Here is a 13,638-nt window from a genome sequence, read left to right as displayed (position 1 = left end):
TGGAGTTTGGAGTTTGTATGTGTGGAGGCTGGTAGGGGCAGTGTGCGGGAAGAGAAGCTGAGCCCTCCTTAGGGGGCGGGGCTTCTCTGCTTAGGGGTCCTATAAAGGTAGCCAGCCAGTCAGGCAGCGGCATAGACAGCTGCAGCAGCACAGCAGCCAGCAAACAGGGGAGTTTCAGTGGGAGTTGACAGGGGGAGGTTGCGGGGGAGACTTGGAGACCTTTGCAGAGGAACTGACAGGCTAGTGAAGGGAGTGAGTGGTAGTCTGCCAGTGTTCTGGTGCCTGTTGGGGGTTTGTTTTCGTTTGTGTTTCTTGGACTAACAGGTTTTAGGTGGGAAGGCTATGACCAATACAGAGGCAGCAGTGAAAGACACAATGAGGATGACTGGATGTGGAAGCTGCGGCATGTACATGATCCTGGAGGGAGTACCTGAAAAGAGTTTCGTCTGCATGAAGTGCCGCCTGATAGAACTGATGGAAGAAAAGATCCGAGGACTGGAGATGCAGGTGGAAACTCAGGTCGAGTTTAGAAGGGGGTTCAAGCAGATGATGGAGCAAAGAAATGAGGCAGCTGAAGGGATAATCTCAGACTTGCAGATGGAAGCAGGACCAAAGAATTCTGAGGGGAGACTGCTGGGTGAGGAAAGTGGAGGGTGGAAGCATGTGACTAAGAGAACCAGGCAGAGGAAAAGACGGGCCGGTGAAGGAGAAATAAAGCTCAGGAACAGGTTTGCAGAGTTGGAAAATGAAGAAGGGGCACAGCAGGTCGTCGCTGAAGGTGAGAGGGCAAGGAAAAAGAGAAGAGCAGCTAGTCCTACAGGAAGCGGGGAAGAGTCAATGGAGACACCAAATATGAGCCCCTGGAGGATACGGGATGAGTTGCGGAGGATTGCAAGGGTGAATAGGAATCGAAAGGACTTGCAGCCAGTGGGAGCAGGGGATAGACCGGAGAATCACACTGTCACCAGGAAAAGGCAGGTCTATGTGATTGGGGACTCCTTACTGAGAAGAATAGACAGGCCTATAACTAGAGCTGATCCGGAGAACAGAAGGGTGTGCTGTCTGCCGGGTGCTAAGATACAGGATGTGGACCTGAGGCTGAAAAGGATCCTAACGGGAATGGGAAAGAATCCGTTGATTGTCCTTCATGTGGGAATGAATGATACGGCTAGATTCTCACTGGAACGTATCAAGGGAGACTATGCCAGACTGGGGAAGACGCTTAAGGAAATTGAGGCTCAGGTGATCTTCAGTGGGATTCTGCCTGTTCCTAGAGAAGGGCAACAAAGGTGTGACAAGATTATGGCTCAGGGAGTGGTGCTATAAGGAGGGCTATGGAATGTACGGCCACTGGGAAGCATTCATGGACAGAGGACTGTTCTCTCGGGATGGACTTCACCTGAGTAAGGAAGGAAATAAACTTCTAGGATGGAGGCTTGCTCAACTGATTAAGAGAGCTTTAAACTAGGAATTTGGGGGAGATGGTTGGGAGATGTCCAGGTAATCTCCACGCCGGAATTGAACACTGAGAGGGAAGAAAACAAAGTAAGAGAGGATACAGCCATGGGCAGAAGAATGGACATAAGGAGGAAGGGTAGTGTAGATACTAGTCTAATAGGTGATACTGGTGGTAGAATGTCTGTGCCTAACCGGGTAAAGAATGTCAGTGAAGCCAAACGGCAAAAATTAAGATGTCTGTACACTAATGCGAGAAGCCTAGGTAACAAAATGGAGGAACTAGAGCTACTGGTACAGGAAGTGAAACCGGATATTATAGGGATAACAGAAACATGGTAGACTAGTAGTCGTGACTGGAGTACAGGTATTGAAGGCTATGTGCTGTTTAGGAAAGACAGAAATGAAGGCAAAGGTGGTGGAGTAGCATTGTATATCAATGATGAAGTTAACTATAAAGAAATAAGAAGGGATGGAATGGATAAGACAGAGTCTGTCTGGGCAAAAATCACATTGGGAAACAAAGCTACTAGAGCCTCCCCTGAGATAGTGCTTGGGGTGTGCTACAGACCACCGGTATCTGATTTGGATATGGATAGAGACCTCTTTAATGCTTTTAATGAAGTAAACTCTAATGGGAATTGTGTGATCATGGGAGACTTTAACTTCCCAGATATAGACTGGAGGACAAGTGCTAGTAACAATAATAGGGCTCAGATTTTTATGGATGTGATAGCTGATGGATTTCTTCACCAAGTAGTTGAAGACCCAACAAGCGGGGATGCCATTTTAGATTTGGTTTTGGTGAGTAGTGAGGACCTCATAGAAGAAATGGTTGTAGGGGACAACCTTGGTTCTAGTGATCATGAGCTAATTCAGTTCAAACTAGATGGAAGGATAAACAAAAATAGATCTGGGACTAGGGTTTTTTATTTCAAAAGGGCTAACTTTAAAGAATTAAGGAAATTAGTTAGGGAAGTGGATTGGACTGAAGAACTTGTGGCTCTAAAGGCAGAGGAGGCCTGGAATTACTTCAAGTCAAAGTTGCAGAAACTATCAGAAGCCTGCATCCCAAGAAAGGGGAAAAAATCATAGGCAGGAGTTGTAGACCAAGCTGGATGAGCAAGCATCTCAGAGAGGTGATTAAGAAAAAGCAGAAAGCCTACAAGGAGTGGAAGATGGGCGGGATTAGCAAGGAAAGCTACCTTATTGAGGTTAGAACATGTAGGGATGAAGTGAGAAAGGCTAAAAGCCATGTAGAGTTGGACCTTGCAAAGGGAATTAAAACCAATAGTTAAAGGTTCTATAGCCGTATAAATAAGAAGAAAACAAAGAAAGAAGAAGTGGGACCACTAAACACTGAGGATGGAATGGAGGTTAAAGATAATCTAGGCAAGGCCCAATATCTAAATAAATACTTTGCCTCAGTCTTTAATAAGGCTAATGAGGAACTTAGGGATAGTGGAAGGATGACAAATGGGAATGAGGATATGAAGGTAGATATTACCACATCCAAGGTAGAAGCCAAACTCGAACAGCTTAATGGGACAAAATCGGAGGGCCCAGATAATCTTCATCCAAGAATATTAAAGGAACTGGCACATGAAATTGCAAGCCCATTAGCAAGAATTTTTAATGAATCAGTAAACTCAGGGGTTGTACCGTATGACTGGAGAATTGCTAACATAGTTCCTATTTTTAAGAAAGGGAAAAAATGTGATCCGTGTAACTATCGGCCTGTTAGTTTGACATCTGTAGTATGTAAGGTCTTGGAAAAAAATTTGAAGGAGAAAATAGTTAAGGACATTGAGGTCAATGGTAATTGGGACAAAATATAACATGGTTTTACAAAAGGTAGATCGTGCCAAACCAACCTGTTCTCCTTTGTTGAGAAGATAACAGATTTTTTTAGACAAAGGAAACACAGTGGATCTAATTTACCTCGATTTCAGTAAGGCATTTGACACGGTTCCACATGGGGAATTATTAGTTAAATTGGAAAAGATAGGGATCAATATGAAAATTGAATGGTAGATAAGGAACTAATCAAAGGGGAGACTACAACGGGTCGTACTGAAAGGTGAACTGTCAGGCTGGAAGGAGGTTACTAGTGGAGTTCCTCAGGGATCAGTTTTGAGACCAATCTTATTTAACCTTTTTATTACTGACCTTGGCACAAAAAGCGGGAATGTGCTAATAAAGTTTGCAGATGACACAAAGCTGGGAGGTATTGCTAACACAGAGAAGGACCAGGATATCATACAGGAAGATCTGGATGACCTTGTAAACTGGAGTAATAGTGAATAGGATTAAATTTAATAGTGAAAAGTGCAAGGTCATGCATTTAGGGATTAACAACAAGAATTTTAGTTATAAATTGGGGACACATCAGTTGGAAGTAACAGAGGAGGAGAAGGACCTTGGAGTATTGGTTGATCACAGGATGACTATGAGCCGCCAATGTGATATGGCAGTTAAAAAAGCTAAAGCAGTTTTAGGATGCATCAGGCGAGGTATTTCCAGCAAAGATAAGGAGGTGTTAGTACCATTATATAAGGCACTGGTGAGACCTCATCTGGAATACTGTGTGCAGTTCTGGTCTCCCATGTTTAAGAAGGATGAATTCAAACTGGAACAGGTTCAGAGACGGGCTACTAGGATGATCCGAGGAATGGAAAACCTGTCTTATGAAAGGAGACTCAAAGAGCTTGGCTTGTTTAGCCTAACCAAAAGAAGGTTAAGGGGGGATATGATTGCACTTTATAAATATATCAGAGGGATTAATATTAGGGAGGGAGAGGAATTATTTAAGTTTAGTACCAATGTGGACACAAGAACAAATGGATATAAACTGGACACTAGGAGTTTAGACTTGAAATTAGATGAAGGTTTCTAACCATTAGAGGAGTGAAGTTCTGGATCAGCCTTCCAAGGGGAGAAGTGGGGGCAAAGGACATATCTGGCTTTAAGACTAAGCTTGATAAGTTTATGGAGGGGATGGTATGATAGGATAGCCTAATTTTGGCAATTCATTTGGCAATTGATATTTGATTATCAACAGGTAAGTGTGCCCAGTGGTCTGTGATGGGATGTTAGATGGGTTGGGATCTGAGTTACTACAGAGAATTCTTTCCTAGGTGCTGGCTGGTGAGTCTTGCCCACATGTTCAGGGTTTAACTGATCGCCATATTTGGGGTCAGGAAGGAATTTTCCTCCAGGGCAGATTGGCAGAGGCCCTGGAGGTTTTTCGCCTTCCTCTGCAGCATGAGGCACAGGTCACTTGCTGAAGGATTCTCTGCAGCTTGAGGTCTTTAAACCACAATTTGAGGACTTCAAGAACTCAGACATAGCTTAGGGGTTTGTTATAGAAGTGGATGGGTGAGATTCTATGGCCTGCATTGTGCAGGAGGTCAGACTAGATGATCATAATGGTCCCTTCTGACCTTAAAGTCTATGAGTCTATATGTCAATCTAAAAAGTGAGAATAGTTGTTAACTTGGAGCTTGTTCCTGCTCTCAGTGAAATCATTGGAAGGAGTCCCAATGATGCCAACGGGGGAGGAATGGGTCCCAAATATTAAAGAAAGTGTATTTATTGGCTATATATATATAGATATATATAGACAATAAATTTATATATATATATATATATATATATATATATATATATATATATATATATTGCAGGCTGGCTCCAGCTGGAAAACAGTGAGTTTGCTCTGATTTTTAGGGTTTGGAGGCAGAAGGTACTAATCTCTATAACTTTATTGTGCAGCAGGGAAGGGATAGAGTATCTCATGGAATTGCATACACTGAATAGTTTTCTTGGCCATATGTCCTCTCAAAATAATATACTACCCATCAGAGGCCACAGGATGTAGCTACAGACAGGAGCTACATCCTGTCTGTAGCTCCAGTTAAGTCAGCTGAATTACACCAGGAAAAAACTAGACTTTGATGAAAACTTCTATTTAAACAATATTGATTTGTTTAATTCCCATGAAGTGGATTACTGTCCATATTAGGTGTATCCTAACCTTATGTAGAACTTGATATTATTGAGAATAGATTTCAAATACATCCTGAATCTCATGTGAGAACGTGTGTTAAGTATCCAGCTTACATTGCAAAAGAATGAGGATAATTCTTTTAGCAGTAAAACAGTGAAGTCATGATGACAGACAAAATATAGAAAGAGATAATGGCTGAATATACAGATAGCACAAGCCATGGACCAAAATATTTAGCTCACTGTTTATGAGTTTGTAGGAATATGGCTCATTCATACTACTGCTCATGAATAAAATTAATAAATCAAGTAGCCAATTGCAATGTGTTCAAAAAACAGACATAAATGTTGATCAAATGTATTTTTGCCAAAGAATTTGAGAATGAAATTGGTAAATGTGCATTTTTAAGACTCCCTCCAATTTTTTATCTTTTTATATGCATTTTTAATAGAAATGTATGTCCTATGTTTCTAAATTTCGCTTGCAGGAGCGAAGACAAAAAGAGATATTGAAAGCAGCAAAAGAGGGAGGGATAGGATATCAGTCTTAATAATGTAATACAATCTTTATTTGATAAAACAGTCTTTTTATGGTGTGGAGGACAATCTACATATTTAATATTTCAGCATTAATTTCATTTTCAATAACACTTCACGGAGAAATTTAGTCTTTCTGCGTGGTTTCTGCTCCCTTTCATTCAACAGAAAAACATCCTAAACTCAAGTATAGACATACCTGGAGTAATTTCTTTGGGGCAAACAGGGGGAGGGAGTGTTTCTGCAATTGCTTAGGGCCAGGGAGTTTTTCACAGTGATTGGGAAGGACTGACACACGTACTGGGTAAAAATGGGATTCTGAGTTGGCTTGAGTACATTTATCCCTTGGGGAATCTAGGTATTTTCTGCAGATGGGAGTCAATCAGGATTGGGTATTTATCAGCGCGGGAGGGCTGAAGGTGTGTTGTAGCTGTATCAGAGGCTGGAATAGTGTTGGACATATATCAATATAAAAAATTAGAATAGTTCTTTACTTAAAGCCTGTTCTTGTTTTCAGTTAAATCAATGACAGGAGTCTCACTGATGTCAAGGAGCAGGACTGGGTCCCCTGTATGAAAAGAAAGTGCATTTACTGACAATATTTTTTTGTTCGGGCCAGCACCAGGTGGAAAGCCATAAGTTTGCTCTGATTTCTAGGGCTTAGAGTGGAAAGGTCAAATGTTACCCTCTTGGTGAATTTCTTGGTGAATTTCTAAGAGGGGCAATGGTGAAAGATCTTCTCAGTTATCCAAGGAGTTGAGGGGGTTACCTGGGACACGCTAGATTGAGCATTATTTCCCTGAGGACCACTGAGATGACTGGTTTACACAACAGGGCAAAATATGTAGTTACTCAAATGTGTGTCATTCCTTTTCAACCTATCTACTTAAGGCACTGGGAAAGTGTACTTTTTTAAGTATCAGAGGGATAGCTGTGTTAGTATGGATCTGTAAAAAGCAACAGAGAGTCTTGTGGCACCTTATAGACTAACAGAAGTATTGGAACATAAGCTTTTGTGGGTGAATACCCACTTTGTCAGATGAATGTGGTGGAAATTTACAGAGGCAGGTATAAATATGCAGGCAAGAATCACTCTAGAGATAACAAGGTTGGTTATGACACCATCAGCTCAGGATTAAACAAAGACTGTGAATGGCTAGCCAAAAGCAGTTTTTCCTCCCTTGGTATTCACACCTCAACTGCTGGAAGAGGGCCTCATCCTCCCTAATTTAACTAACCTAGTTATCTCTAGACTGATTCTTGCCTGCATATTTATACCTGCCTCTGGAAATTTCCACTACATTCATCTGACAAAGTGGGTATTCACCCACAAAAGCTTATGCTCCAATACTTCTTTTAATTTATTTTTTTTGGTAGTCTTTTCAAAGAAAGGAGAAATATAGTTTACTATGAGACTGCATTGAAACTCAGATTAAGCAGGCAAAATTTCACATCGGATTCCCACTGTACAATATCAAATACAATTTAATGTAACCTCAGTTTTTCAAGTGAAACAGAATGCAGAAAGATTTCTGTATATATGATGCATCTGGTAATTTAGGAGATCCTTTCGTTTAAAAAAAAGTGACACTGTCTGTCTCATTTGGGGAAAATCTCTGAATGAGTTATTTCAACATTTCTTTTTCAGCAACTCTCCCTCAGATAATCCGTAAATCAAAGTTGCCTTTTCAGCACTGAGAAAGTTTTTCCTTCTCTTTCCTGAATAATGAACTTTGCCCTGCCAATCACAGAAGTGTGCCACAGGCCTGGCTGTACAACATTGTCATTCAGCATATGATAGGCTCTGAGTTTTGCTGCTTCTGTTCCATGACATTTTTTTTTTGAAAATCTACTCTGTCCTTCCAGTCTCAATAGCAAAAAAAGGTCTTTCTAAAATTCAAGGGACTGTTTTGAGAAACTTTGGGGCTGATACAAAGCCCATCAAATCCAATGGAAAGTCTCACAGGGCCTAATTTCTTCACTGAATGTAGGTAATTATTGCTATTTCAGAAGTTCGTTATTGACATACTCAGTGGTATTGAGAACCTAACTTTCAATAACAAAAAAATGCAAATCTTGATTACATGTTTTTCTTTTGCAGAGCAACTCCAGCATGAAAACAGTGAGTTCTTCCAATTTCTAAGCAGGTGCACTGAGATTTTTCTTGTTAACTCAGCTGCATATCTTATATTTCTAAGACTAAATAAAAGCCCCCAAATGACCCATTGCGCAAGCAGAATTTAAGAAAAGATACTGTTCCATTGGTGTGTGAATCTGCAAACTTTGAGTTGCATGAGGTATCCTTCCCCACATAAATTGTCCCTTCGAAGATAGTTGGGCAAATACAGCATTTTCTCAGTTTTTCATAACATAAAACATGCATTAATAGCCACACTTCTACCTTAGTAAGAACTGAACAAATATTTTAAGGATGCAACCTAAAGCTTTCTTGTACTTAATATACTTAATTTATAGATTCATACATGCTGATTTTTACTTAACTTTTTCCTTAATAATTTGCCTTATCGGTAGATATGCCATTAATGATTTATTTCTGTGACACAGGGGAGTTTTTCTTAAATTGCTTAGGGACAAGGAGCTTTTTGCAGTGTTTGTGAGAGACTTTCACATGTGAGTCACTTAGTACTGGCAAAAGTGGGATACTGAGTGTTTCTGAGTTGGTCTGAGTGCATGTGTCCCATGTTTATCTGGATATCTTCTGCTTATCGGTATCAGCGGGGATTGGGCATTTATCATTGGGGAAGGCCAAAGAAGTTTGGTAGCTGTGTTCGATGCTGGCATGATGTCAGGTTGGCCATATGACAATATAAAAAGTGAGAATACTCGTTTATTTTGAGCCTGTTCCTGCTCTCAGAGAAATCAATTGCAGGAGTCCCACTGATGTCAGGGGGGCACGACTGGATCCCCAGTATGAAAAAAAAAAGTGCATTTATTGAGAATATTGGGGGGGAGGGGTTCCAGACTGGCTCATGGTGGAAAAAAGTAAGTTTGCTCTGATTTCTAGGGTATGGAAGAGGATGGTCAAGTATTGACTTCTTGGTGAATTTCTTTAAGAGGGTGATAATGAGAGATCTGATCATTTGTGCCTAAATGAAAGTCCAAACGGTTCCCTCACCTGGAAGAGGACAGATTGAGCATTATTTACTGGGGGACTATTGAGATGATTGGTTTATACAATAGCGCAAATATGTAGTTACTTCAAATGTGTTTCGTTCCTTTGAAACCCAGCTATGGAAGGCACTGGGAAACTGTAAAATGATTTATTGTAATCTTTTTATCAGGCAGAGGAGAGAGACAGCTTATGGTGAGACTACATAGAACTGAGATTGAGCAGACAAATCTTCATCTCTGAATCCCATTGTATAATATTAAATGCAATCAGGTTTAACCCTCAGTTTGTTTTTCTGGCAAGAAATAAAGCAGAAAGTTTTTTCTATTGCTATGATGTGTCTGATAATTTGGGAGATCTTTAAGAAAAAAAAAACACATTACGTTCTCTGCCTCATTCAGAGAAACACTCTGTGTTAACTCAACTTTTCTTTTTCAACCACTCTCCAGCAGATAATGTGTAAGTCAAAGTTGCCTTTTCAGCACTTCCATCAAATTGACAACTGTCTGTGAGAGAGTTTTTCCATCCATTTCCTGAATAATTCCCTTCCTCCCGCCAGTCACAAAAGTGTGCTATTGGTTTGACTGTGAAACAACATTTTGCAGCATGTGATAAGCTCAGAGTAAGGCTGCTTCTATCCTTTGACATTTTAAAAATTTGTACTGATTCGTTCTAGCAGTCTCGATAGCAAAAATGGTCTTTCCAAAATACATTGGACAGTTTTGAGAAACTTTGGGGCTGATTCAAAGCCCATCTAGTCCAATGAAAGTCCTTACACATCCCAATTCTTGCTATTCCAGAAGTTAAGAATTGACATGGTCAATAGTAATGAAAACCTCATTTTCAATAACAAAAACAAAATGCGAATCTTGATCAAGTTTATTCTTTTACAGACCAAGTCCATCGTGAAAATGGTAAGTTAGCTCTGATTTCTAAGCAGGTGCACTGAGATTTTTCTTTTTAACTCAATTGTATATCCTATATTTCTCAGTCTAAACAGAAGTCCCTAAATCATCCATTATGTAGCAAAGCCTTTTTTAAAAAGATACTTCTCAGTATGTGTCCAATTCTGCAAACTCTGAGTTACATGAAGTATCTTTCTCCACATAAATAGTTGCTAATAGAAGATAATTGACCAAATACAGAATTTTGTAAGTCGTTAGTCGCATAGAACATCCTTTCACATCCACACTTCTACCTGGGTAAGCCCTGAACAAGGATTTTAAGGATGCAACACAAATCTGTTTCCCTACTTAATGTGTCTGAATATTAGATTCATACATTTTAATTTTTTACTTTTTCTGTAATGATTTGCCATATTATATCAATTTGTCTGTCTACAAATATATAACATACTGATGCTTACAGCATCCAAGCACCTTAAAAAGAATCACTTGTATTGTATAAGTCCTTCATGTTGTCTAGATTTCTCCTTCCACCCTTGGAAGGGGATGGCCCATCCCTGCCTCCTCTTTTCTACATGTTTGTTTGATAAAGGTAAGAGTGTTGATATAATAGACTTCTGTACAGTGTTTGACTTGTTTAATCCATTTGGATTAAAATACTAGATCAATATAAAATTAACATGACACACATTAAATGGATTTAAAGTGACTAACTCATAGGTCTCCAAATGTAACTGCAAACATGGAATTTATAGAGTGAGTGTGTTTCTAGGGTGGTCCCACAGAGATTGTTTGGCCCTACTCTATTTAACATTTTCACTAATGATCATACCAAAATTAGCAGTGTAGTGACATCTTCAAGGGAAGAAGGATGGGCTAGCTGTCTCCAGCATGTACCTATGTTTCAGATGGGATCGTGTGGTGGGTAGATAGGCCCTCACACTGCTGTCACTGCCATGGTTACACTTGTATTTCCAGTACATTAGCTCAATCACAGACAGTGTGGGCATGTCTTTCCACACTGGGAATTACATCTCCTGGCTCTAGTGTGGACATACCCTGAGAGAGTTACATAGACTGTACAGAATCTAGAATGCTGGGTCACATGACTTGTTAGCGAAGTCCAGTGCTAGGCTTTAATCCATCAGTCAAAATACATTTTTATTAATAAGAAGGAAAAATAATGCTCATAGTAATCTGTGAAATGATGCTGATGGTTGACTTGTGGGACTGGATGTGGGCTAGACACATGTCCTGCACACATGAATCCTTTGCTGCAGTCTTGGTAGGCGAAGCTGAGAGCTTCTTAATGAGGCTTTGATCCCTAAGCCCTTTAGCACTCATCAACTCAGGGGAGGGGCTATTCAGGAAGGCCAGGGCTTTAAAAAGCCTGCTCCTAAGCAACCAGAGGAGCAGGCGAATAGGAGCAGCTAACAGGGGAATTTTTCGAGGGAGTTGAGAGGGGAAGTGTGAGGTGGTCTGGTTACACTTAACATTCTTTAAACGACTTTAAACTTAAAATCAAAACCACACCCTGATAAAAACAAAACATCCACAAATGAACGAGTTTCAGGAATAAAAAGAGAATGCAGGCAGAAGCCCAGCAACACAGTGGGGGCTATCCTGTTTATTGCACACAGTGTAGTATGTATGATTACCTGTCTGATGGGCAGGTGGCATATGTGTGCATTTGATGTAAGGAATTCCTGACCTTCGTAGGCTGTGTACGGGCTATGGAGACTAGTGTGGCTGAACTTCAGGAGATAAGGGGGACAGAGAGATACATGAATGAGACTTTCCAGGACACAGTAGAATGGTCCCACCCACAGTCTGACAGACTCTGTGCTGTTGAGGAGGATGGATGTCTCAGGGAACAGTAACATCCAACTAGAACAGAGGGAAATGATTCCATAATTGGGACCCTCCTTCCAGATGATGCGGTATCCTCTCACACTGAGAATACCTCTCCAGGAGAGGAAACTCCCATTATTTGAATGAGACAGATAATATTTATGGAGGATTCGATCATTAGAAACATAAATAGCTGGGTTTGTGATGATCGGGAGAACTGCATGGTGACTTGCCTGCCTGGTGCGAAGGTTGTGGCTCTCTCAAGACATCTAGATAGATTTGCGTGCAGTGCTGGGGAAGAGCCAGTGGTCGTGGTACATGTAGGTACCAATGACATGGGGAAGGATAGGAGAGAGGTCCTGGAGGCCAAATTTAGGCTGCTAGGTAAGAGATTGAAGTCCAGGGCCTCTAAGGTAGCATTCTCTGAAATGCTTCCAGTTCCACACACAGGGCTAGTTAGACAAGTAAAACTGCAGGGTCTTAATGCATGGATAAGATGATGGTGGACCTACACAGCCATTGATGGACATATCCCAGAAACTTGGTGGAATGAGGATAATCAATGGGACACAGTAATACCAGGGTACAAAATATATCTGAAGGACAGAACAGGTCATACTGGTGGGGGAGTGGCACTATATGTGAAAGAAAATGTAGAATCAAATGAAGTAAAAATCTTAAATGAACCAAATTGTACCATAGAATATCTATAGATATCAATTCCAGAATATAGCAGTAGGGATATATTACCGACCACCTGACCAGGATGGTGATAGTGACCATGAAATGATCAGGGAGATTAGAGAGGCTATAACAATTAAAAACTCTAATAATAATAATGGAGGATTTCACTATCCCCACACTGACTGGGTACATGTCATCTCAGGACAGGATGCAGAGATAAAGTTTCTTGACACCTTAAATGACTGCTTCCTGGAGCACCTAGTCCTGGAACCCACAAGAGAAGAGGCAATTCTTGATTTGGTCCTAAGTCAAGCACAGGATCTGGTTCAAGAGCTGAATACAGCTGGACCGCTTGGTAATAGTGAGCATCATATAATTAAATTTAACATCCCTGTGGCAGGGAAAACATCACAGTGGCCCAATACTGTAGCATTTAATTTCAGAAAGGAGGACTACACAAAAATGAGAAAATTAGTTAAACTGAAATTAAAAGGAACAGTGCCTAGTGAGGAGGGCTTTAAACTAGGTTTGACGGGGACAGGGGAGCAAAGCGCACAGGTAAGTGAGGAACATGAAGACCTGGGAGATGGGTTGGAAACAAGAGGGAGCGTGGGCTATAATGGCAGAGAGAAAGGAGGGTCAGGGCAAAACTGGGAGGCAATATCAAACCAGTATCTTAGATGCCTATATACAAATGCGAGAAGTATGGGTAATAAGCAGGAAGCACTGGAAGTGCTAATAAATAAATACAACTATGACATTGTTGGCATCACTGAAACTTGGTGGGATAATACACATGATTGAAATGTTGGTGTGGATGGGTACAGCTTGCTCAGCAAGGATAGACAGGGGGAAAGGGAGGAGGTGTTGCCTTATATATTAAAAATGTACACACTTGGACTGAGGTGGAGATGGATATAGGAGACGGAAGTGTTGAGAATCTCTGGGTTAGGCTAAAAGGGGTAAAAAACAAGGGTGATGTCATGCTAGGAGTCTACTACAGGCCACCTAACCAGGTGGAAGAGGTGGATGAGGCTTTTTTTAAACAATTAACAAAATCATCCAAAG

The 13,638-nt window shown here is 40.7% G+C and overlaps 1 protein-coding gene across 1 annotated transcript in view; it reads left to right on the top strand.

The window, feature by feature from the left end:
• LOC120388848 (butyrophilin-like protein 2) overlaps positions 1-13,638 on the top strand; it is an 82,362-nt gene that overhangs the window by 41,365 nt on the left and 27,359 nt on the right. The window contains exons 17-18 of the mRNA XM_039510940.1: positions 8,102-8,122; positions 10,024-10,044. Coding sequence (XP_039366874.1) covers positions 8,102-8,122; positions 10,024-10,044 — 42 coding nt within the window. The remainder of the gene's footprint in view (positions 1-8,101; positions 8,123-10,023; positions 10,045-13,638) is intronic.

Source organism: Mauremys reevesii, linkage group 22 (genome assembly GCF_016161935.1).
Source record: "Mauremys reevesii isolate NIE-2019 linkage group 22, ASM1616193v1, whole genome shotgun sequence".
Taxonomy (NCBI): domain Eukaryota; kingdom Metazoa; phylum Chordata; order Testudines; family Geoemydidae; genus Mauremys; species Mauremys reevesii.
This window is presented reverse-complemented; position numbering and strand designations above follow the sequence as displayed.